This window comes from Pezoporus flaviventris, unplaced genomic scaffold, assembly GCF_033815535.1.
Source record: "Pezoporus flaviventris isolate CSIRO_AGI_PZ_B2104156 unplaced genomic scaffold, CSIRO_AGI_Pfla_v1 ptg000037l, whole genome shotgun sequence".
Classification (NCBI taxonomy): domain Eukaryota; kingdom Metazoa; phylum Chordata; class Aves; order Psittaciformes; family Psittacidae; genus Pezoporus; species Pezoporus flaviventris.
In genome coordinates this window covers 24006935-24030701 of record NW_026892585.1, presented here as the reverse complement: position 1 = coordinate 24030701, position 23767 = coordinate 24006935, and the positions used below count along the sequence as shown (strand labels likewise).

Below are 23767 nucleotides of genomic sequence, written 5' to 3'. Positions count from 1 at the left end.
GCCTGGGAACAGAGCTGATAACACCAATGTTTTAGTCTGACCAAGGACTTTGTGAGTCTCATTCTCTGCCAGGGAAGAGGGGAGGCTGGGAGGAAGCAGGGACAGGACACCTGACCCAAACTAACCAAAGAAGTATTCTATACCACAGCACATCATGTCTGGGGAGGTAACTGAGAGTTACCTGGAAGGGCACTCTCTTCTCGGTCAGGCTCGTTTTGGCGGGTGGTATCGTATTCTCTTCCCTTGTTATTTCCCTTATCATTGTTATTATTGGTGGTAGCAGCAGTAGTGATTCGTGTTATACCTTAGTTACCGGACTGTTCTTATCTCAACCTGTGGGAGTTACATTCTTTCGATTCTCCTCACCATCCCTCCAGGAGCTGGGGGGGGAGAAGGAAAGAAAGAGGTGGGAAGTAGAAACTGTGTGGCTGAGTGGGTTTAAACCACAACAAAAGTTTATCATGTTCTTACTTCCATGGAAGCACCAGCAAGTACCCCTCACTACAGACGAAATGTGAGGGCTTGAAATACTGGCAATACAAACCATCACTTGAGAGGTCTCACCCAGAAAGTTCATTTTTAGAATGGATTTCCTAAGAAAGAAAACTACTGGGAACAGCATATGTCAAAAATATGCTCCAGAAATACATCTTCACTATAGACTGAACTCACTCCAAGAGTCTAGTCCAAATCTGATTACAAGCCATAGAAAAACCACCTGACCCAGGCTTGAAATGAGTCAAGGTCCAACTGGCAGACATTCCATTCAACAGGGAGCACGCCTGTTCTCAAGTAAGAATTCACATCAAGCCCTTCAACAGCTGACAGACCTCTGGTGCCTTTCCCACAGCTCCACAGAGCAGAGAAGTCCTCCCACATCTACCCTGGCTTTCCAAGAAAGAGTCCAAGAGCACCTTCACCTAAAAAAACTGGGCATTGAACCAGTTCTGCTGTTCAGACAGTGATGCTCATTATCCAGATCAGCCATGGAGTGAGGATGTACTGGCTTCAGCACACACAAATAAGGGTGTCAGTGTACACTTACGAAAGGATTCACACCGAGAGGCAGAGCCAACTTTCAAGAGTGCCCGAGAAACTTTAACATCTCATTGGGAAGAGCAGACAGAGGTGGTTAGTGATGGGCATGCAAGTGAGAAACTTTCTGGTCAGAATGGGTACTGCAACACTGCAGTGCTGCCTAGGCATAAAGCAAATAGTCCCTGAGCAAAATGCAGTAGCACACCCCAATTTCATGTTATAATGAGTCTATCACCTACTAAAATGAATAAATCACAAATGTACTTCTCCAGCCTCCACTGACCACACTGAAACTCATGCATGAGGAGCCTTCTGTGATATGGTGCTCTGGTTCACTTCAACTGACAGCTAAGAAAAGTAACTCAGGGGTGGGAGAGAGTAAGGAAACTGTACTGTCCATCCCAGCAGCATATTACAATGCTCAAAGGTTGCTTCACCTGAAAAAAATGCATGGAATGTGTGAGACCAGAGCTAACCCCAGTAATACAGATCAAAAGATAATTTAAATAAAAACCCAAGAGATGTTTTCTGGAAAACACAGACTGTCCCATCTCCCATTAAAATTGTGAAATCACTACAAAAGAATTTCTGTCTTACAGTTTCTCAGGCAGTATTGTCCAAAAAAAATAACCAGAGGTAGGGTGGTGGATAATCAGGAGGTAAACAATAAATAAAACCAGGTTTGGATTGTAAATTTTGTTCCATGTAATCAAAAATGTCACAATTGAAGATTAGAAACTGTTAGGAAAGGAGTAAAATAATAAAAACCTCCACCAAACAGAACATATCACAAAACTTTATAAATCAGTGGTGTACTCACACACACTGAGTATGTTATGTTTATTTCTTTCTCCCATTTCTAAAATTATTCAGTTGGATTATGCAAAGCTCAGAGAATGGCTCCTCCAAGAAAAGAAAAGAAAGTTAAAAGTTGGAAAAAAGTCCAATTTTCTATTGAAAACTTAAGGAGGTCATGAAAGAAGTTTGCAGAATGTGGGTGGCATGGAGAAGGGAACAAAGGACTGGATTAGGATTCACAAGCAGCACCCAGTTAAATTTTCAGGAAGAAAATAGAAAAAAAAAACAAACAACAACCAGAAGTGAGTGGTATTAAAAAAAAAAATCCAAAAGAAGAAAAAACGCAATACATAACCAAATCTCAGAATCCGTTGCCACAGGAAACATCACATACATTCCTGGAAGACAGGCTGGCCTTCTCTGCATATATTACGTATATACATGATAGCCAAGATGTAACCTTCAGCTCTGCAAATTCCTAACCATGCAGTTTGCTAGCAGCTAGGAAACTACAGCAGAGAAGAATCGTGCTGTATGTGGTTGCTCTTACACTCCTAAGTTTGAAGCATTAGTCATTATCAGAGACTGAATATTGGACTAAACAGACCACTGACAAGACCCATTACCACCACCATTACTAACTTCTGATTTTAATTTGCCTTACTTTCCTGCAGGAGACTCTGACAACTAAGTACTGTAAATTGCAAAAGCGTTAATAGAATAGGATGGGATAACTACATGCCACATCAATATACCATTTGTTTCTAAAGTAGGATTACACGGAATAATCTCGAACAATGGTGAAGAAACCGTTTTGAATTATATCATCATAAAATCTATTTTCTTGGCAGAGTAGTGGTTGATCATTAACAGGTCATTAAAATGTGTACAAAGCATAAAGATTGGTCCTTGTCCCAGGGCACTTTCCACATTAAATACTTTTAAGGTTTGAGGGCTGCATGCAGGAGCACACTACTGTTTACTGATGCCGGTAACTTCTAACTTAAGGCTTGCATTTTCCCTGAGGATCTGAACATGCACAGACATTCATATAGGTTATTGTGTACTATGCATATATTAACTTGTGTACCCTTGCTAACACAGTGCTACCCATCATTGTATCTACACAGACACTAACTCATCTTTGCCCATAATGCTTTATTATATGCTGGAAGTACCTTTATGCAGAATACAGTGTGATGGGCATGTCCCAGGTCAGTCAGGAGAAAGACAGGCCACCCACCAGCCTTATAGCTGCTGTACTCACTGGGAATGCACTGGGGTTACTACTATCAACAGCTCCATCATGGTCACTGTTTAATGTAAAAATAAAGGATAGTGCAAAATACCACTGAAGACAAACAGCCTGTCCTAAAAAGCACTCACCTCTCCAGAAGGGCACCCTGTGAAACAGCTGGAAGGCAATGACCTCCACAGTGCTTACTTCTATAAACATGACCTCTGCAAGGAGACCACTTGGCCTCTTATCTAACAATCATGAAGGATGCCAATAAAAGAAATGCTGCTGCTCCCTTTTCCTTCTATTTCAGGAAGGTCTGGCTGAGGTAAGGATTACTCCCACTACCTAGCATTTCCCAAGAAAAAACACCTTGTTATTGTGCAGCAATGCTGTTGATTTCAAATTCACCGTCTCCACAGTTTCCTGACAGAGTTGGGAGAAGTGATATTGCTACAGCAAACACCACGGTATCATGGAGCTGGGAATTACTGTTTTGCTCCTCAGCAGCAGAGAACGAAAAATATAAAGCAATAGCATTTTAGACTCAAAACCAAAATAATCTGCCTGAAAAGGCAGATGACTGAGTTACTTTCTGAGGATGTTTTCACTTATTACTATTGTTTTCAAGTATAAATTCAAGTATAAACTCTAAATTGCAATTACAAAGCAATTTAGGCACACAGAGACACACACTGAACTGGATACCAATATTTCTTTGTTTCCTAGTTGCTTTTGTGCAGCCTCTAGAGGTGTTTTTTTGGGGAAAAAAAAACCCTGAAGATTCACTACAAACACCTTCAGATTTAAAACTAGCTAGTTATAAATCATTTAGGTAGGTGAAACTACATGGTCAAATATTTGTGATTTAACATTCAAATATTAATGCATTTTGGGGCTTTGAGTAGAAGTTATAGCTGATTTCTTTAAGAAGTCACATTCACAGATTGGTCCTTTGAACAGTCCTGTCCCTGTACAGGCAGCAGAGAAGCAAAAATACATGTTATATGACCCACATGAGACACAGGGTAATTCATTGAGTGGGTTTGTGACGAGTGTTATCATCAAATTAATACAATGCCATATGATTTAGATTGATATAAAATTTCAAGTATCTTCATACTACAAAATTATGTGTAGATTTGAGAGTTCGTATTAGTAGGGAACATCAACTACTTGATGGAAAGACTTAAAAGGAAAACCATACTAGCAGGCTTTTTGAATTCTTATTTTGAGACTTGAAGCTGAGATCTGGAGAAAGGAAGTTTCCTCACATTTAACAAGAATTTCAATTGATGAATTTCTTTTCTCAAGGCAGAAAGGGTTTCAAGAGTGCAGTTTAACTGTGGGATAGGGTCTGGATCCTCTCAGTCTAAGAGTTTTTGTGAGGCATTCCTTGGCTGGAGGAGATGGCAAGCTTAACATACTACCACATGGCTGGTTCACAAACAGTTTTTCCAAGAACTGCTGCAGGCTTTCAAGTTCAGTAGTACAGGTGTATTTCTGGAGGTGAAGATATAGTATAGCACTTGTGCTCCGAATACAAATACAATCTCTTTTTACTTTTTCTTTTATTATTTAAGCTGCAAAAGCTCAGAAGTGGATTTTGAGTTCAAAAGATACAGGGTCATATATGTGTGTCTGTATCTGTCTTCCCCAATGTGGCTATTATTATTTTTATTACTACAACTACCACTTTTCTTAATGGAACATGATGGTAGGAAGGGTATGCTCAATAAACACATATAAGTAAAGTGTTCTTCTACCTTGATCTTGCCTCTTCTATCTACCCATAAAACTTTCCTTTGTAAGAAGTTTTATAGCACTCTATCTTACTTTATCCTGTCTTTCCTGAATGGATGCAGCTCCTGAAGGCAGAACAATACCAGTGTCTCAATAAATAGCAATGATTTGTGTAAGTTACTTTTAACATTTGGTGTATGTGTCCATGTAAAATACATACACCCACAAAGTCATTCTGCCATTATTTGTACATTAATAAGGTGAACTATTTTTAAAAGATAATTCCTAACAATAGCTACTTCTCAATTATGACTGATTATTTATGTACTCCACTTTGTTTAAATGGTGTCTATGTTCTTCAAGAGAACAATGCTGTATACAGCTGCCTTAGTAATGTCACTGCCTCTTTGTTGCTATTTTTACATCTCCACCTTCCTGTTAGGCCATGTAAATAGAGATGCCTATAATTAGCGGACACACAGCATTGTTTTGCAAATCTTAGCTGTTACCTTAAAATAGAAAACTTATTACATATTTGGGGATAAACTGTATTTTGCCCTATACTTAAGATACACAATCGTAAAGCCAGATATGATGCAATGGAGAAATCAAGAGTACCTGCTAAGAAAACCTATTGTCGCATTCTACATTTATTTAAACATGAAGAAAATGTTAACTGTTCATTCAAAAAAAAAATTTAGAAAGAAACTATCTTTTCATTTCCAGTTGAACACCACAGAAACTGGTGTTATTCAACACTGATTCCTCCCCCCCCCCCCCCGTGGGACAAAAAATCCTCTGGTCACCAGAAGTTGAAACAGTTCCCCTTGCCTGACAAACAGAAGACATGAGAAAATAAGTGTGAATCCAGATCTGTTGTTGTCTGCCTATTTAAAAGCTTACTGTACCTCTTGATTATATCTATATTGAGTTCCAAAAAAGTCCAACCCAAAGAACAATTATTGATTTTTTAGATAAGATTAAGACTTTTGTAAAGGCTGATCCACATGTTATAGAAGTACCTAGTTGAAAAACCTTTCTCCTTCTGTGGTAAAATTGTTTTATTTCCTGAATACATTTTGCATTAACAACATAGAAGAACAGCATGCCTATAAATATGTAACATTTGCATATGCTTTTTTGTGTTCAGAGACTTCACAGTCAGGAAGGAACATTTTGGCCATGTGAGCAATGGTATAAAGACTTCTACCTACAACATGCTTTTTGGAAAGAGGTGACATCTTGGCATAGCCATTGCAATGACAAGATTCCTCTTGTCCCTAAATAAGCTGCCATAATGCCTACTGCTCCCATTGTTGAAAAACCTCAGCCTCGCTTCTCATCTGGATTTGTCCTGAAGTCAGTTTCCAGGCATGTTATTTTCTTAAATCTCCATCTGTCACTGATATATCAAAGATAACTTTGTACTAAGAGCTGTATTTAAAATTGTTGACAATTCAAATAAACATAACATTGCTTCTGCCAACAAGCTATGCTTCACACCCCACACCCCCCTGCTTTTTTTCTATTCCTCCTTCATCTCTTTCTCTTCTTCCTTTTCATGGTAGTAGCAAAATGAGTTTACTTTGAAGAAATCAGGAACAGGGCTAATCCAGAATTGAGTTTTCAACAGAGACCTATTCAAGAGTTGTTACCACTGCCCAACAATTACTGTTTGCAGAGAAGTTTAGGGTACAAAAGCAACTTTAAGATGAATTAATTATACAGAAGTGAAAATATTAATGTCAGAAGAAAAAAAAAATTAATTGGACAAACACATAAAAAAGACACTGCAATGCTTTTAGAGAAGTCCTTGTTACCCTGCTCCACAACTTGATTTTTAAGGTTCTGAAGAAAAAACAAAATATCCACAAGCCTGAATACTTCCCACAGCCTGTCTGCTCTCCATAATAAATACTCCAGTGGTGCATGCAGCAGAAGAGAACAAAGTAAAAAGCTCTGTTGGATACGGGACACTTTAAATTTAAGGTACCCAAGTCATAAATTAAGTATATATGCCTCTGTGTGAGGCAGGGTATTACGTTCTCCAACTGCTTCAATGGGCCTTGTGTAAACAAAACACAGAACAACTGGCTGCAAAAGTCAGCTTTCTGGTGCAAGGGAAAAAAAAAAGTCTCCATTCAAGAAGAAAAAAAAAACAGTATCTGAAGATTTTGGTTTATTCAGATTTAAATAAGGGAGCAGAAATGATTTAATGTCCCTCAAACGTCTGCTCTGCTTTTCTGCTAGAGGTTGTTGCTTTGCAAGGACGATTGCATACAAAGCTGCTCCTGAATTATCACACTCTACTGTCCAGTGTACCGAGGTAAACAAATCACTGGTTTGAGATATCACATACGCTAACCTGTGAACTGCAGTGAACAGCGAGGTGCGGAGACCTTTGGAGCTGTCTGCATTTAAGAGTTACCAGACTGAAACCAGAACTTCTGTATTTGCCTCCCATAATACATAAGCACAGAAAAGTCAAGAAACAAGCAGGAACAAGTCCTTCTTATTTGCTGCTCTCACTGTCCCCATAATACAGCTAACAGATTTTGAGTTTTCAAACATTCTAACTTCCATTTCTTTCTCTAAATCTGTTTTTCCAACAGATGTCAGAACTGCTGCAAACTACAAGGACTGCTATAGATTAGTGGTTCTCCCATGCCCGAAAGTGCTTAAAGCAATTACACCTCATAGTAGACAGATATTCCCCATGCATTCTCCTTCTAGCTCCTCTGCAGGCATAGCACTTTGCTCTGGGAGACGAACATGTTGTTAGACTGAAAACTGGTACAACCCCCAAACGTACCTAGCCAAGTGCACCCGCAGTCCTAACACACCTTAGAATCTTGCCTTAAAATTGAGGCAAATTTCCCCAGCATAAGATCAAAATATAGGTCTAAAGTATAAGCGCTGCTTGCTTCCCATTCCATTCAACCTCCCCCATCCCCTGCATTACAGAAGCTGAATCAATAGATCAGGACACTGGCTCCGTCATAGGGCATGACCTCAATGCATAGGCACAGACTGACTTGTGAGGATAATGGACAAGGCCATGAACCACTGGCAGATGAGTAAGGCTGATAACTACAGGGCAGTCACTTTGTCAGCCTTCAGCACCAAGATTTGCAACTGCTTATCAGTCAACTGCCTCTGCAGAGCCCAGGTCAGAGTCCATCATGGTTTAAGGTGAACTATGACTGGGTCAGCAGCTGGTTCAGTGGAGATGACCACATCCTGACCGGGCAAGCAGCTGGCAGTCCCAATAGCCAAAAACGCAGCAACTGACTTTGTCAAAAGCTATTAGCATCTGACCTGCAATTTATTAGTAGTAAGTGATGCAGCCAAAATTATAAAGAGGAGAGCTCTAGGTAAGGTAATAAAAAGGCAAGGTGCTAAGTGGGTACAGGCTGAGGGTGCGCTCTGAGCCAGCAGCAGGCTCCCTTCCCACTCAAGTGATTCTTCTGTAAAAACCCAAACCTTTTCCTGTAGTTCTGTTTATATTCTACCATCCCAATATATACAATCAACTAAATTGTATTTACTTAGTTAATTGCCACACCTTTTCCCCTTTCTCCTTCCTCAGATTTGTATCACAGCTGTCTTCTGCCCAGTATTTTCTTCCCTAGAATGGCAATAATGCAGATACAATAATGAGGTGTTACCAGCCTTTGTTCACATACTCTTTGTTGAGTACTTCAGCTATTCACCTCCCACTCAGAAGTTCCTGTTTTCCCACTGAGAGGGGAAGGGAAAGGCCTAAACCTGTACAGTGATATGGCAGCTTTTTGTTTAAAAAGTCTGTGTGCAGCCAGAGATAGACAGTACATTTCCCACCCCCCACCCCCCCCCCCCAAGCATGATATTACTAGTTTCAAAGCAAAGAGGGAAAATTTTTTAGGGAACTAAAAAAAAGATTTGACTACAAAAGTAGGATTTTTGCAGGTACCCTTCTTTTCAAGCTACCAACTATGGCAGCATCTAAATGCTCAATCCACATACATTGAAAACTCAGCTCACTATCATGAAGTGTGCACAAACCCAGAGGCATGTAATGTAATCTCCTACTGCCAACAATATTACAGGTCTTAGCAAATAGAACCAAAAAAGCAGAAAAGAATTAGGCCACTGAAAGGCATCCCTAACTGTGAGCTTTGCTAGTTCACACAAAGGAAAAAGTAAAAACACAGCATGCATAGGGATTTGCCTTTGATACAGAAGGCGTATGTCATGTGGTAAGGCAGAAAACCTATGGGACACACACACTGGACTGAAGAAACACGTTTAGATTGACATTTGTGATGTTAAGCTGTTTTGACACCTAGGATTTAACAGTATCATGAGGTAATGGTGACGTGGATTTAATAAAATGACCAAAGATTCATCACAAAGTAAGATATCTCCATGTACTCTGAGATACATGACTACAGGGAGCTTTAAAAGGAATACGGAAATTAGACATCTGGGTTATAAAAAGGCATGTCCAAGGAATGGATTTGCTCAGCTTCCCCTTTTATCATCTATCATCTACTCTGTTCAAGCCAAAGAAACTGCATATTAAACAGGTAAATAAATCGGTAACAGACAGGGCTTTGGGGGGGAATTTTGGTAACAAGTGGGTTAACTGTGCCTTTCATTTTACCTAGAGTCAGCGTTTGCACAGCAGGTTAACTCAAAACAGGTAAAAAGTGTTAATTAGGCTCCTCCTGATCAAAACCTAATTTGACAGCAAGTACTCTGCGCAGGGGTATTTGAGAGGAAAGGGACATGATCTCCTATTAGACTAATCCATGGATCTGGTAAAAGAAACAAGTGGGGAAGTTTCTGGGCATACACTTTTCTTCAGCTCTGCAAGGAAGGAACAACAGAACTCCCCAATCAGTGGGTAGGAAATCACTATCGGAAAGGAGCTGATGATCTTTAAGAGCCCAACAAACAATGTAAGGACGCATTAGCCATACAGCCTTCCAGGTAGGTAGGCTTTCTGTTAAGGTTCATGCTCATTGCATGTGCAGGTATGCTGGGATGACTTAAATGGGAAATTTGCAATAGGTTTTAACAGCATCACAAATTTATTCATTATAACATTATTCATTATAACCTCTTCAAAACAATATTGTTTGTGTACATTAAATCTTAATCTGATTTCATTCCCATCAACTCATCTGTTCTCTATTTGCACCTCTTCTCAGGGTCATTTTCTTGTTTGTGTACACTGCCTCATCTTACAGAAACAGAAATGACCGCAAGTCAAAATTAAGTGTTCTTCTAAAATGCACTTCTTTACCATGTTTTCTAACTGAGATCTAAACTGAAAAGGCATTTTGAAATAAAGCTCAGGTCTGTAAGTGAAAAATACTTCAGCATAGTTTGAGGAGGGTTGCTTTGGGTGGTTTTATTTTTTGGTGGTTTGTTTTTTTTTTTTCCTGAGGCTAGCATTACACTGTCCAGCTTAATAAGAAAATGAAAAAACAGATGTAACCAAGCTTAGAGAATTACATCTCTCTTATTGGTGTGTACTCAGTTTAATTTTAACTTGGGCTGGTAAAACACTAAGAGACTCCATCTCACCTTTAATACATTATCTTGACTTACTTCAGGCAAACATTTGCTAGATAGTTCTCAGTTACTGCATAAAGAGAATGTCAAGTTCTTTATATAAGTGTCTGGTCATGTCTCATGATTGACAATGTCTAGAAAGAAATCCCAAGTTTGAACAACATGTGTGGAAACCTTACTCTCCTGGCTAAGATTCCTACCCTTTGTACCCTTTGCTGAGAAAATAAACAGGGAAAATTCTTTGGATGTACAGAATTGAACAATGAAGGTGTAATCAGTAACATAAGAAGCTGTTTATCATTATTCCACTCTTGCTAAGTCTCATTCAATTATAGTTCTATAGGCCTGAGTCATATGTCCAAGACTGGTTTTGTACATCCTCAGATGGAAGTCACAATTCAAACAGAAAACACCACAGAGAAGTCATCTCTTCAAGTAGATCATTACTTTCCTCTTACACACTGCCTTGTAAAGTTAAGTCCCATCAATGTAAGAATCTATTCAAGAGAGTAAAATAAGAATTGTGGTTTTCCAAAACTAGACATAGTAGTTTCCCAATGACAATGTTTTTTCTGTTCAGTACTAATTTCATTTTACTTTTATTTGATTATCCAGACTCATTCCTTTGCATTAGGGGAAGAAAAAAGTGCACTAATAATGTATTCATTTGTACTGTGCTACATGTTAGTAACAGCACAGGGAAGGAGAAATATTTTCATCTTGGAGGTCAACTGGCAATCCACAGTAGTAAATAACTGCTCTAACTGTATTGCACAGTCCAATGAGTGTGGCTTATGCATACAGCAAGGTTTTCAAATATCAATAATAAATCCCAACAGAGATCCTGCTTTTCCATGCATCCCAAATTTCTTATACTGAAGAACTTTACAGCCTTTTTCTAAAAATCCTTCATTGAGGTTATCACAAGATTGTGGTAGGTCTGACAAAATCCAAGCCTGTCCAACCTGCTCTATGCCTATGGCTCAGCCAAAAGCCTTTGTTTATTTAAAGAAAAGCAGCACATTCCACAATGCAAGAACCAAACACAGTATTCCCCAATAACCGCCTAAATCACTGTATCAGTATTTCTAATACTGTTCTAAAATACTACAGTATTTTTCATAGTTTTGTCCACCTACAGCTTTATGAAACCATTAAAGATGAACGCCTCATATTGAGAAGAGCCTGTTCTTTCAGTTGCCTCACACCTCCTATCCGAAGAGCCCATTATGCCAAATTATTCTAGTAGGTTCTGCATCTTTCTATGTTGACTATCTCTGTCAAATCTGAAGAACAGCAGACTGGATAAATACCATGCAAAGCAGATCTCCGCAAGTTGCCCTGAGCAAGAAGGCTTGAATGAATGGACACCCCCCCCCCCCCAATGACAAAAAAAAAAAAACATCCAACAAAAGAAATCCACAACTTGGATTGGGACAAAGAGGCAGAAGAGTGGACAAGCGAGAAACAGGCATAAATATGTGTTGAAATCCTTTCAGTTAAGTATGCAACACCACCGGAAATTAAGTACTTCACACATCTTGATTCTTCATTAGTTATGTATACATTATAATCTGTAATTACATGACCACAGACTTTCCCATTCTCCACAACACCTGCATGCAGCAACAGAAGGGAGAGCCTTCTTCAGAACTAATGCCTTCCACTGTTTTGCTTTCTCTTTGTTTAATTGTGTGGCATGCAGACTTGCTCCCTGCCAGCAATTCGGAGTCTTTTATCTGCTTGGACGCTTTAAAAGTACTTTGTTACCTGAATTATCTTGCAGGTCATTAGTAGACTATTAAACGCATTTCTGAGATAAACAAGTATGGTATTCCGACTTTACAGCCAGTGCACTAAAATTAAGCTCAAGAGTACTTCTTGCCAGATTTCACTAGAAAACTTTTCTCCCTCCATAGCACTCAATATGGCACTGCATTTTGCCTCTTCAGAACTTAGCTCCTACTGACTACAGTCACAACTGCTATTTCTTTTGCACCTCAGACTCAAAGTTAGGGATCCAGAAAACAAGGACAAAAGCAAGCACACTGAAGCTTACTTGCCTTTATCTAGCATCCCATGGGAACACTGGTGCAAGCATAAGATAAAAATCAAATTTTCCAAGGAAGCAATTAGCCAGGAGACCATCTTTTCTTTTTCAATAATCCCTTTCCTTACTCACAACATGCCTTCCTCCCTGTATGCTGTATGTACAGGATCCTGGTTACTCCCAGAGAAACTCTCTTGTGCCATGACTATGACGGAAGTTTCTTCACAAAAATAACATGACCATGCAAGTTTTGACTGGCTTCCAGTGTCCGCACACAATCTAGTATGAAACCAGCACTGCCAGGGTGAGCATCAATTCTAGCACTTTTTAATGGCCAAGGCTTTCAACTATACTATTTTTTTAATGGTCTCATCTGTGCCTGCTACACACACGAACTCTCTGAAACATGATGTTACTGGCAGCAGGGTACCGCATGGTTTAGAAATCAAACTAAACCCAAATCATAGAATAGCTAGGGTTGGAAAGGACCTCAAGATCATCTAGTTCCAACCCCCCTGCCATGGGTAGGGACACCTCACACTAAACCATGTCATCCAAGACTGTCCAACCCGGCCTTGAACACCACCAGGGATGGAGCATTCACAGCTTCCTTAGGGAACCCATTCCTGTGCCTCACCACCCTTACAGTAAAGAACTTCCTCCTTATATCCAATCTAAACTTCCCCTGTTTAAGTTTTAACCTGTTACCTCTTGTCCTGTCACTACAGTTCCTAATGAAGAATTCCTCCCCAGCATCCTTACAGGCCCCCTTCAGATACTCGAAGGCTGCTATGAGGTCTCCATGCACCCTTCTCTTCTCTAGGCTGGACAGACCCAACTTTCTCAGCCTATCTTTGTATGGGAGGTGCTCCAGTCCCCTGATCATCCTCGTGGCCCTCCTCTGGACTTGTTCCAACAGTTCCTTCCATGTCCTTTTTATGTTGCGGACACCAGAACTGTACACAATACTCCAAGTGAGGTCTCACAAGAGCAGAGTGGAGGGGCAGGATCACCTCCTTTGACCTGCTGGTCATGCTCCTTTTGATGCAGCCCAGGATATGGTTGGCTTTCTGGGCTGCAAGTGCACACTGCTGGCTCACGTTAAGTTTCTCATTGACCAACACCCCCAAGTCCTTCTCTGCAGGGCTGCTCTGAACTTCTTTTCTGCCCAACATGTAGCCGTGCCTGGGATTGCTTCGACGCATGTGTAAGGTGTTGCACTTGGAAATCAATGTAGATGCCATTATTTTGGGGTGATTTTCTTCCCTTCTAAGAATTGAATAAAAGCACCACCCTCCCCAGCATGTATCACAGTTATGCTCTGAGCCTGTAGAGGGCAACTGTGCGTTTGTTTATGCTTTCCAACCTACAGGAGTAGTAGCAGGCATGTAACCACTGGTTCACCCTCCCCTCCCCTGATCCTTGTCAGTCTGCCCTAGAGAGGCTGTCTCCACTTGGAGACAACAAAGCCTGATATTATCAGTTGAAGTATCATTTTAAAGACAGACACATTACAGAGGTTTTCCTTACATTGGAGGCTTTTTTCTTTTTTTTTTTTTTTTTTTTCCCTGCTCCGCTGCCCTCAATAATTCCTGCCTGCAGCACTCTCTGGATCTGCATTTTAAAGTTTCGCCTACAGTTTCTCAAAAACACCTTCAGCTGTTACCTACTGCAGGAGCTGCAGACTTGGTAATAGCACTACTGTTGAATAAAGAGGGCAGATGCTAAAATACATATTAAAGAGACTTTCATATAATCACTATACACACATACAAAGGGAAGGAAAGGAAAGGAAAGGAAAGGAAGCCGGTTAGTGGCTGTATAACCCAGGCTAAATAAATGGATTCTATGTAAAACAGTGGCACCTTCAAATTATTTAAAAACAGACGTGGGCATAGCAGTCACATTTAAAGCTCATAATATGAACCGGTCTGTTTGAGGCAAAGGTTCCTGACCCTTGTAGCTGTGCACATCAGGCCATCAACTAAACACAAGCAACAATTACCAGAGTAGTATCAGAGAGGCTGCTTTCCCCACATGGCCTCTTTCCAGTCCTACCTAGGATTTTTCAATGTATTTAGTCTTTGTAACTAGATTATGATGCGTCCAAAGACTGACAACATCTTGCTGATTATTACCATGCATGCTCAGTCCTACAAAATCTGATTTTAGAGCATCTCATAACAGACCAGAAACATTGTGGCTGCCCAGAACAAACTGCTGGGACAGCATCACTGTAATCATGCAAATTTTTTGAAACTGGTTTATTTTTGCTTTGAAGATTTTTGTCTCAGCAAATTTGTGGTCGCATCAACATCATCTGCACACCCATACCTTGCAAAAAGGAACAGTGTAAACACCCAATATTGTGTTCTATTGGCAAAAATGCAGTCCTGAACCAGGACTGATCCAAGTCTGCGTAGCAAAGTTCTATCAAAGCCTGGATCCATTATTAATGAATACTGAACCAAGACCCAGCCTTTTACAGTTCACTAACATAAGCTTAACACCAAATGTTTCTTGGACCAGACCCAGGTGCCACTAAAAGTGGTGACTTGCTTCTTTCCTTACTCAGTGCCTTCTTTACTCAAGTTTTACCAGTCTTACACCTGAGCTGCTCCTTTTAGAGATAGGTGCATCGGTGCCAGCAGCTTCCACAGGAACTGGCTCTGGCCACATGAACAGAACTTCTTTGCCAAAGTCTGATGGATACTAAAGTCTGTTTGCTATTTATTTGACCCTAGAAAAGAGGGCTTGGCCCTCTCTGCAAGACACACTTTCTGCTGCTCTTACGGAATTGGAACAAGTGCAGAAATACCACACTGTTAAAATATGTACTTTATCCAAAAGGAAAACAAAGCTAAAAATATACATATAAGAATAGGATCATTCCGAAACACAATATATGACACTTGTTATTCCCAGGAGAGAACAGGAAAGAACAGCAGGCTGAATGAGAAGACACTCATCAAACAACAGCAACACACCATAATTCCCTCTACACTTCCCACTCAGAAGGGTTCAGAATCCCCAACAGAATTTCCTTCTCTGTAGTTTTAAGAATTCCGTTTTTAAGACTCATCCTTGAGCCACTGCTGCTCCAACCCTGTCTTTTGCTGTTACGCAGTCAGTGCAGAACATGGCACAGAGCAGACACATTTGCAAGTTCCCCAGGTACACTGAACTGCTCCCAGAACCCTAGGCCAGGAAATGAAAGGCATCTGCTCTTGCTGTGGAAGCAGCACTTTGTTAATGCTTAAGACCAGGAGTCAGAAGCCTGGTGACCATTTGTGCAAGAGTGCTGTGTGAATCACACTCAATTACCCCTTCTTGTTTGCATTCTTTCCCTGCTTGCATTTTTATTACTTGGCCAGCAAATACACCTCTTCATCATACATGGCATGGAAAATGTTTTTTAGATAGGCATAGACTATTTTAAGATCCTCTAATCTGAAGTCTTAACATTGTGTAATAATTCAGTCCAAGGAGAAGGCAGGAATCCCATGCAGAAAGAGGAAAATAGAATATAACACAAGGGTAGGAAAAAAAACAACAAACCAGCAAACTAACAATCACAAAGAAAAGGGGCAGAGACAAGTCCAAGATCTATATCCTTTCTAGGACAAAAGGTAGCATCAATTATCTCCATCACTTACTGTATTTGACAATACCACTGTCTTCTCAAGCAACTCAGTTCCCATAGTGCAACTACCCAGGGATATAGGACTTCTGGGGAAACAAAATAAAAAATCTTCCATATGATTTTTACTGGACCAGCTGGCATAGCCGAAAAAGGCAGTTTTCAGGGATGCAATCCCAGTCTCCTTCTAACTATATTATCTACCTTTGTCATTAGATCCTGATGGTTTTAGCTTCAGCACTCATCCTCATGAGTCACACACCCAAGCACAGCATCATGCAAAGCTCCTAGGAAGCTGTGCCTATTCCATTAGAAATAATGGGAGGACTGAATGTTTCACCAACATACAGACTCAGGCTGCTTTAGCCCCCCCCAAAATCTTTAAAATTAGCTTTGTAAGTACAACATTTTTGTAGGTACAAAAGAAAGAAAGAAATTGTTTTCTAGGGTTTGGGAGGGATGAAGGAAAAGGAATCCTATCCACTATCCATCCAAGAACAAAGCTGATGTTTAAGTATCTCTTTAAAGCATTCTTCTTGTGAAGAGATAATGACATTTCATACATATTCTACCTTAACCTTGAGTTATTGATAATATTTTGCATATCTGACCTTTTGTAAAATACCTGCATTCAGTCCAAGTGGCATTTTCACCCTCTTGCCCTATCAGTCCTAATACTGTTTCTATCTGTGCTTGGAGCTCATTCCAGACAGCACTTTCCAAAGCTTCTGTCTTCTTGTGTCCCCCAAACAATCCTCTCTTCCCAAGGAAACATCCTGATCTTGTCCAGGAAACCAAAAACCTTTAAGGAAACAGAACTTTAAATAACTATATGAGAATTTTAAACAACTTCCTAGAGGAAGACAGAAATCATGTAGATGTGTGTATTTCCTACACTAAGGACAGCTAAACTAAGGGTTAGCACTGGAACAACAGAGCACCTAAAAAAGGGAGAACTGAAACCTGACTTCAGTGGGAGTTTTGTCTCATCAGGAGCAAAAGAGAGAGCTTAGACTTTATATTGTATGGAGGTTTTATTCATGCACAGGAAAATGAAGCTACTGGATGGAGTGACTGAGTAGTGCAGGATAACGTATTTTCACTCAGTAAAACGAAGTGTATTAAGTCCACGCATATGTACATCTCCTCTAGGTAAAACACTCATTCAGCATGTCAGAAAGTGCTCAAGTTTTAACAGCTTCATGCAAGCAGGGATGCTATGACTAGAGTAAAAACTGCATTAAAGAAAAAAACAAAACAGAAAAAAAATCTCTGCTATTCCTGATAGAAGAGAAAGTCTTGCTGTTACTCAGGTGAGGAAAAGGGCTTTATAAACTCCTTCTGTGCGCCTCAGGGCTATTCCAACAACTGGGGGTGCAGGAGGAGCATGGAATCTATATACAAAACTGTGAACTGCAGTCAGAGAGGGCATAAAACTGAAAGAGAAAGCTAAATACAAGAAGAGCTTTAAAAAACAAAGTAAAACTTTCGGCTTTTCCATAGTACATGGTCCCATTCCATTATTTCTGTTTTTCTTAACATTTATTATTTTTATTGATAACTTAATACAAAATTTGAATATTTGTAGATTATTTTGGTGCATCTCAGAGGCAAAAAAAAGGGGAAAGCCTACTGAATAAACATTTGGACATACCCAGTTGTTCTGGATTGGTAATCTCAATATCTTAAATCTGACATACCTTTCAATGTCTATTTAATATTCAGAGGCTCACCACATTACTAGAAGAATAAACAAATTCAATAAGATTTCTTTTCTGAATTAACCCTTCAGAAATCTTACATATGAATAATAATGAAACAGTGATCAAAATTACTTTCCTTGTCCAGAAATGTAAATTTGAACCGTAATTTTATGTGGTGCTAATAATGTAAAGACCCTCCACTCAGGTTTCTATTTCAAGTACATATCTTGTTCTAAGCATTTCACTGAAAGAATAAAGAAATGCAACTGTAATTACAATTTACTATAATTTACAAGATCTCACTTGCAGCAGTTAGCATAACAACCTTCCAAACCTTTCCAAGCTATGGAGTATTTGCTTTGTTAAGGACACAAGCCTTAAAATTACGAGGGCAAGTTTTAAAAGACTGCATCTAGCAATACACCAGTGTGAAGCAACAATCTGAAGTAACTGCTGTCATCATGGTAGAAAGTAAATATTTTTATAACTACAACCATAGCAACCACAAAACTCTCTACCTCTCCAAAGTGATCCATAATGTTTGACTTGAGAAGCTGATTTAGAGGTCTGAGGAAGTATCACTAACCATCATTTATCTTGGCCATAAAATACCCAGGAAGACAAATATATAGCCTTTCTGGGCCATCACTGTACAGAAAAGAAACACTCAAAAGAAGTCTCTGGAAATGGCTGTATTCTCTTCTTTTCAAACTACAAATCCTTCTGGGGGCTGGCTGTTACACTATAGAAATTAGTATCAACTATCTTCTATAGGACGTATTTTTACTGAAGTGTCAACCCAGGTGATGGACATCCAAATTGAAGACTTTATGTAACACTGCTTATGTCTTATATAGTAGTTTTCACAAACAGATCTCAGTGTGCCTTACAAAGATTTGTATCCACATTCCATGAATAGATAAGGCATTCAGAGAAGTGAGATGCAGATAAATTCACTGTCAGTAGTCACTGGCCAGCTAAGGCCAGTGAAACCAATTCTCCAGAGCCAGAATTCCCTGCCCTGTTCAGCAAGCATCATTACTTCAGTAATAAGTATTTTCGATAAGCCAGTTCCCAAATGGCTCTCTCAGAAACCCAGTGGCATTTTCTATTTTCCTCTTTGCACTGAAATAAACTAACCCCAGTTCTTCTCCAGTGAGTGACAGGAAACCTTGTACGCTCTCTTGTCACAGAGGCAGATGTAGAAGGCAACGGAAATCTGTCAGCACCAGGTAATTCAGCCTACACTTCAGGCTGCGTTTCTGGTTCATTCATACTTGATGTGTGCAATGCAAGGCCAAATGCATTGCAAAATTAAACTGAACTGTGTTTGGGTACATGACTCTATTATTGCTCAATATGCACAGTCAATCTCATCCTAGATTTATGCTGGCTTAAAGCAGCTATATAAAGAAGAGATAATACCTGATCCACCATAAAACCTGTCATAAAGGTAACTCATTTTGAACAAATTGGAAACGGCAGACTGAGTTAATGACAGACCAGTGTTTTGCAGCACTGCAAAGAATCTCTTAGTAGAAGCAGTTAAACTGAATTTACTGTCATTAAACCACAACACATGTGGAAATCCATGTGGCAGTTAATTCATCTTCACAGCACCCAAACTAGGGAAGTAAGAGCAAAACCTGATCTAGATCCTTCATTTAAGGGGCTTTAAGATTTAATAATGTGCTTTTCCATTCTCTTTGGTTGAAGAATAACACAGATTTGCCCTTTGCCTATACAGAGAAGAGAGCTCCAGTTTCAGAGCCAGGGGTGACAGACTGCTCTTCTTGCTCATACACGTCATTGACTGACAGCAACAATAATCAAATATTTATGCAGCCCCACAGTGCAAACTCTCAGAACATTTAGCACTGTTGTTTAACACCCCGAGCTTAGCTTTAACATAGTATCCTAATGGGGGTGGAGGGGGGGGGGGCAGGGTCTGGCAGATGAGCAGCTACAGCAGTAACAGCGTATTACTAAACCCAGCCCTCTTCCCTGTCCATCTTGTGGGTGTCTCCAGAACAGGGGCAGCAGAAGCAAACTTAATGCTCTTATGACAAAATGATCCACTGGGCTCCAAACTCATGAGGCTGAAATTTCAGACACACACAAGTCTGTCCTGTTTGCAGAAAGATCATGCTCTGAGCTGGGGGATCAGTACTGAGGGTCGGAAATAAAGAGCCAATCTGTGCAGACAGGCCTCAACTTTTATATATATAGGATGATCAGAACAGTCAGGAACTGACTGATTTAGAGTACAAAAATCCATTACAGCTGAATAGCACAGCCAATTTTGAAACAGAGATCCTGTGTAAAGCTAGTAATGCTCTCTCCCTTAAAGCCCATTTTCTCCCAGAATAAAAAGAACATACCCAACTGGTGGAAGAGGCTTGACCAAAACCAGTACCAAACATCTATATGCACACACACATACATCACTCACTCACTGGATTTTAATAACAGGTTTTATTTCAGTTAATTCCACATCAAGATATTCACTAATACATTTTTCTTTCCCTGTAATTTCACAGAACAGCTGTTCTACCTGCTTTAAAAAAATAGGTGAAGAACCAGAAGTATTTCCTCTAAGGCAGTATCTAGCAATACTCTGCTTCTGTAGGGCCTGCCTTATTGCTTTCAACTTAGAATTAAAACCATTCTCCATTTTCTCAAATACATCATCAAAACCCAGTATAAGTTCATCTACATTAGAGACTTCTGTTAGCTCCTTGGAGCTGGCCAGAAACTACACATCTGGCCAGAAACTACACATCTTCACACTGTTGATCAATAAAAATACATATGTGGAAGCCTGTAATGAAGACACAACTCTACACTAGCCTGTGAAGTTAGGTAGTGCTGAAGTTCTTTCTGAAGCTGGTAAACATGTTCTCAAGTGCTTATGAAACTTAAACCAAAGCTTGCTCTAAATGTCAATATTAACCAACTCAACAACAGTGGACTCAAACCTTTCAAAAATGGTACCTGAAGAATAGTTTTATAATTATTCCAGGGGTCAGGAATGGCTGATAGAAAGTCCCCCTAAACCCCAACATCACTCTGTTTAGAAAGGTAAACTATACATGTATCACCACCTGTCAACACAAAAAACAAAAGCCCACTTCCAACAAAGAGTAAGCAAGAGCGTGTCTATGTCCTATGGCCATGTAGCTCAATGTAGTTGCAGCTGATGGAATATTAGCAGGTTGGCTGAATATACCACATCCCAGCAGGGCCTGGGAAAAGCCCTGAGCACCTTTAGTCCATAAATGAAGACTTTTTTACTCGCAGATCTACCAAACCCCTTACAGTGCCTTAACTGAAACGAGCCTACAATCACCTACCTGCTAAATATTGCGAGAATTCCCAACCATGCTGGCATACAAGGTACCTTGTCGCAGGCTCTGACTTCACACTCACCACTACTGTCCTGCACAGTGGCTGGCATCTCAGTGTGCATCCTCCCTCTCATGGCACTGTTCCTGCCTTAGGTCCTACACCGTACTTCAGCCTGAAGCTTCACATGGTTATTTTAACTTTGTAGTCAGCAAAATCAACAGTCATTCTGCTGCTCTGGTGAAGCACAATGTTTTCAAGCCTTGAAAATGAATCGAAAGCAAAATCACACTGGAAACTCAAAAAATTAGTGGGCGCAACCAGCCCTTTAACTTCCTTAACTACTAATCATGTAGATAAGCAAACTTGAAAGAAACACTGGCTTTCAGGGGAGATGCTAAGTATCTACTGCTTAACACAAGAGTAGGCAGGCTCTAAGTAGAAGTAAGACCCTCCTACAACTAGGGTTGTATTGTTAGTGCGAACAGTACTAAAACAAGGGACTAAACCCTATACTGCCTGGCCCTCTGTACATTCATTTACACATTATAAAGTACCTCCAAAAGTAACACCACCAAAAGGTGTTAGTTCAAAATCCGCTCTGCACAGCTACATCTAATCACCGAAGGCATAAGGAAATGGTTTTTACTGACCCACAGAATGAAGGTAAGTTACCTAATGAACTTTTAAGTAATGGTTATCTGTGCGCTATGAAGTACAAAGCGTATAAAACAATGTAGTCAAAGAAAAACCTCCAAAAAACAGTTCCTGGTCTGCCAAAACGTATTTCTCCACTACGAGAGGTGATGATACCGCAAGCACTGCGGGAGACTAAAAAGACAGTATGTGCCCTGTGTTACTTTTGCATGTGTCAATAGTTTTGAAGCAGGAGCACTGTGTGTATCCCCCTCCCATAAAGCCGCCCTTGTTTCTTCACCATCTCTTCCCTTCGGACCCACAGAAGCCGCATCAGGTGATGAACCGAGGGGAAACATTCCAAGCTCCAACCCATAGCGAGGACAAAACCTGCCCCTCTGCGCACCCCCCGCCCCGGCTCCTCTGCGGCCGTCGGCCGCCCGGGGCCACTCACGATCTCGGTCACCATAAAGAGCCCGGGAAGCGTCCGCAGGAACTCCCTGTCGTAGGCAAGGGTGCTGGAGCTGGCCGACAGGTTGGCGGTGAAGGAGCTGCTGGTGGTGGTGACCGTGTGGGACCGAGGGCGCGGCGGCTGCTCCTGAGGCTGCGACACCGGCGGCTCCATGGTCGGCGCCGCGGGGCTGCTCCCGGCCAGCGCGTAGCCTGGCTGCGGGGCGGAGGCAAGGCCGGCTGCCTCCTCACGGGCGGCGGGAAAGTGCCTGCCGCCGCCGCCGCCGCTTTGTGTGTCCCCAGCGCCGTGAGCAGCCCTTCGCCTGAGCCCTGCGGGCACTTTGCTCTCCACCCGACCCCAGGCAGAGAGGGCCGGGCCTGGCGGGAGGCCACCCGCCCGGGAGCCAGCTCAGCCCGTCCGGAGCTGCCCCTCGGTGGGAGCAGGGCGGAGACCTCATGGGCTGCGGACCGACCGCCGAGGCCGGTGTGGAGGATCTTGGCCCTGGATTGCCTAGCGCCAGGGAAGGGCCATCTGAGGGAGCACCCTTCCCCTCACCTCCCGGCTTTTATACACACGGAGGCCTTGGGACCAGTGCAGCTGAGGGGCCAAGCTGAGCCAGACCTCGTCTGGAAAAACACCCAAGGGAAACCTTGCCATAGCCTCATGGGTGAGCATGGTTTGGGGTCCAGGCGCAGCTGCCTGCCATCATTGCCCATCTAGACTGTCGCCCACGCTGTGGGTTGTTGTCCCCACTGGCTGCCATTGCTCCTCTGTGGCAAGGTGTTGGAAGAGGAACCGCCATAAAGTGCAGCAGGAAGGGAGCAGTAGGCTTAGGAGGTGCCACAGACTCCCGAGAGCTGGAAATGAGGATTTAGCTGGCATTTGCCAAACAACCAGCTGTCTCCGTGATGAAAAAGATTTTTTATAAAGCCATGAATGTCACTGGAAATGGGAAGTATGAGGTCACTCTTGGCCACCACTTGACAGCTTCAAGCAGTTCCCTCACCTATATTTTCTAGTAGTTTTCCAGTCTAAAGTGTCACATTTAATAAATAAATAAATAAATAATTTCCAGGTAATTTAAGAGCTGCTAAAGTGATCTTCCATTCCACAGAAAGTACGGTGCTTCAACAAGAAGTGGTAGGTTTTATTCAGTGTGTAGGAATTCTCATTGGCAAAGTATTTGCATGTGTCAGCTCAGTGAAAATGAAGTGTTTTCCATATGCCTGGTGGCTATTGTCCTCGAATTGTTTACTGCTGCTCTCCTGCTGGCTAACAAAGGAAAATTTTGCAGTATTACCTTTCAGCAACAGGTTGAAACAGCTGGGAAGGGAGAAGGAGGATGGCAGCGTGTGAATTACCGAAAGGAACTGCTTCTCGTGCAGGATTGTGCTTCTGCTCACAGTGTGTGTCACAGCACAGGCTCCTTGGTCTTCTTGGAATGTGTGTCTTGTGGAGCCTCATTGTACTCATAGGCACTGGTGACATTTTTATAGAAGATGGCATAAGAAATATGACAGAGTTTTGCAAACATGAACTGCAGTGCAGGTCATCAGAACGAGAT

The 23767-nt window shown here is 41.2% G+C and overlaps 1 protein-coding gene across 1 annotated transcript in view; it reads right to left on the bottom strand.

Annotated features, from left to right (window-relative positions):
- The window catches only part of CMTM8 (CKLF like MARVEL transmembrane domain containing 8), a 42035-nt gene extending 19507 nt beyond the window's left edge, over positions 1 to 22528 (bottom strand). Inside the window, exon 1 of the mRNA XM_061465034.1 lies at positions 22207 to 22528. Within this exon, the coding sequence (XP_061321018.1) occupies positions 22207 to 22377 (171 nt within the window). The 5' untranslated portion in view covers positions 22378 to 22528. The remainder of the gene's footprint in view (positions 1 to 22206) is intronic.
- Positions 22529 to 23767: the final 1239 nt, after the last annotated feature.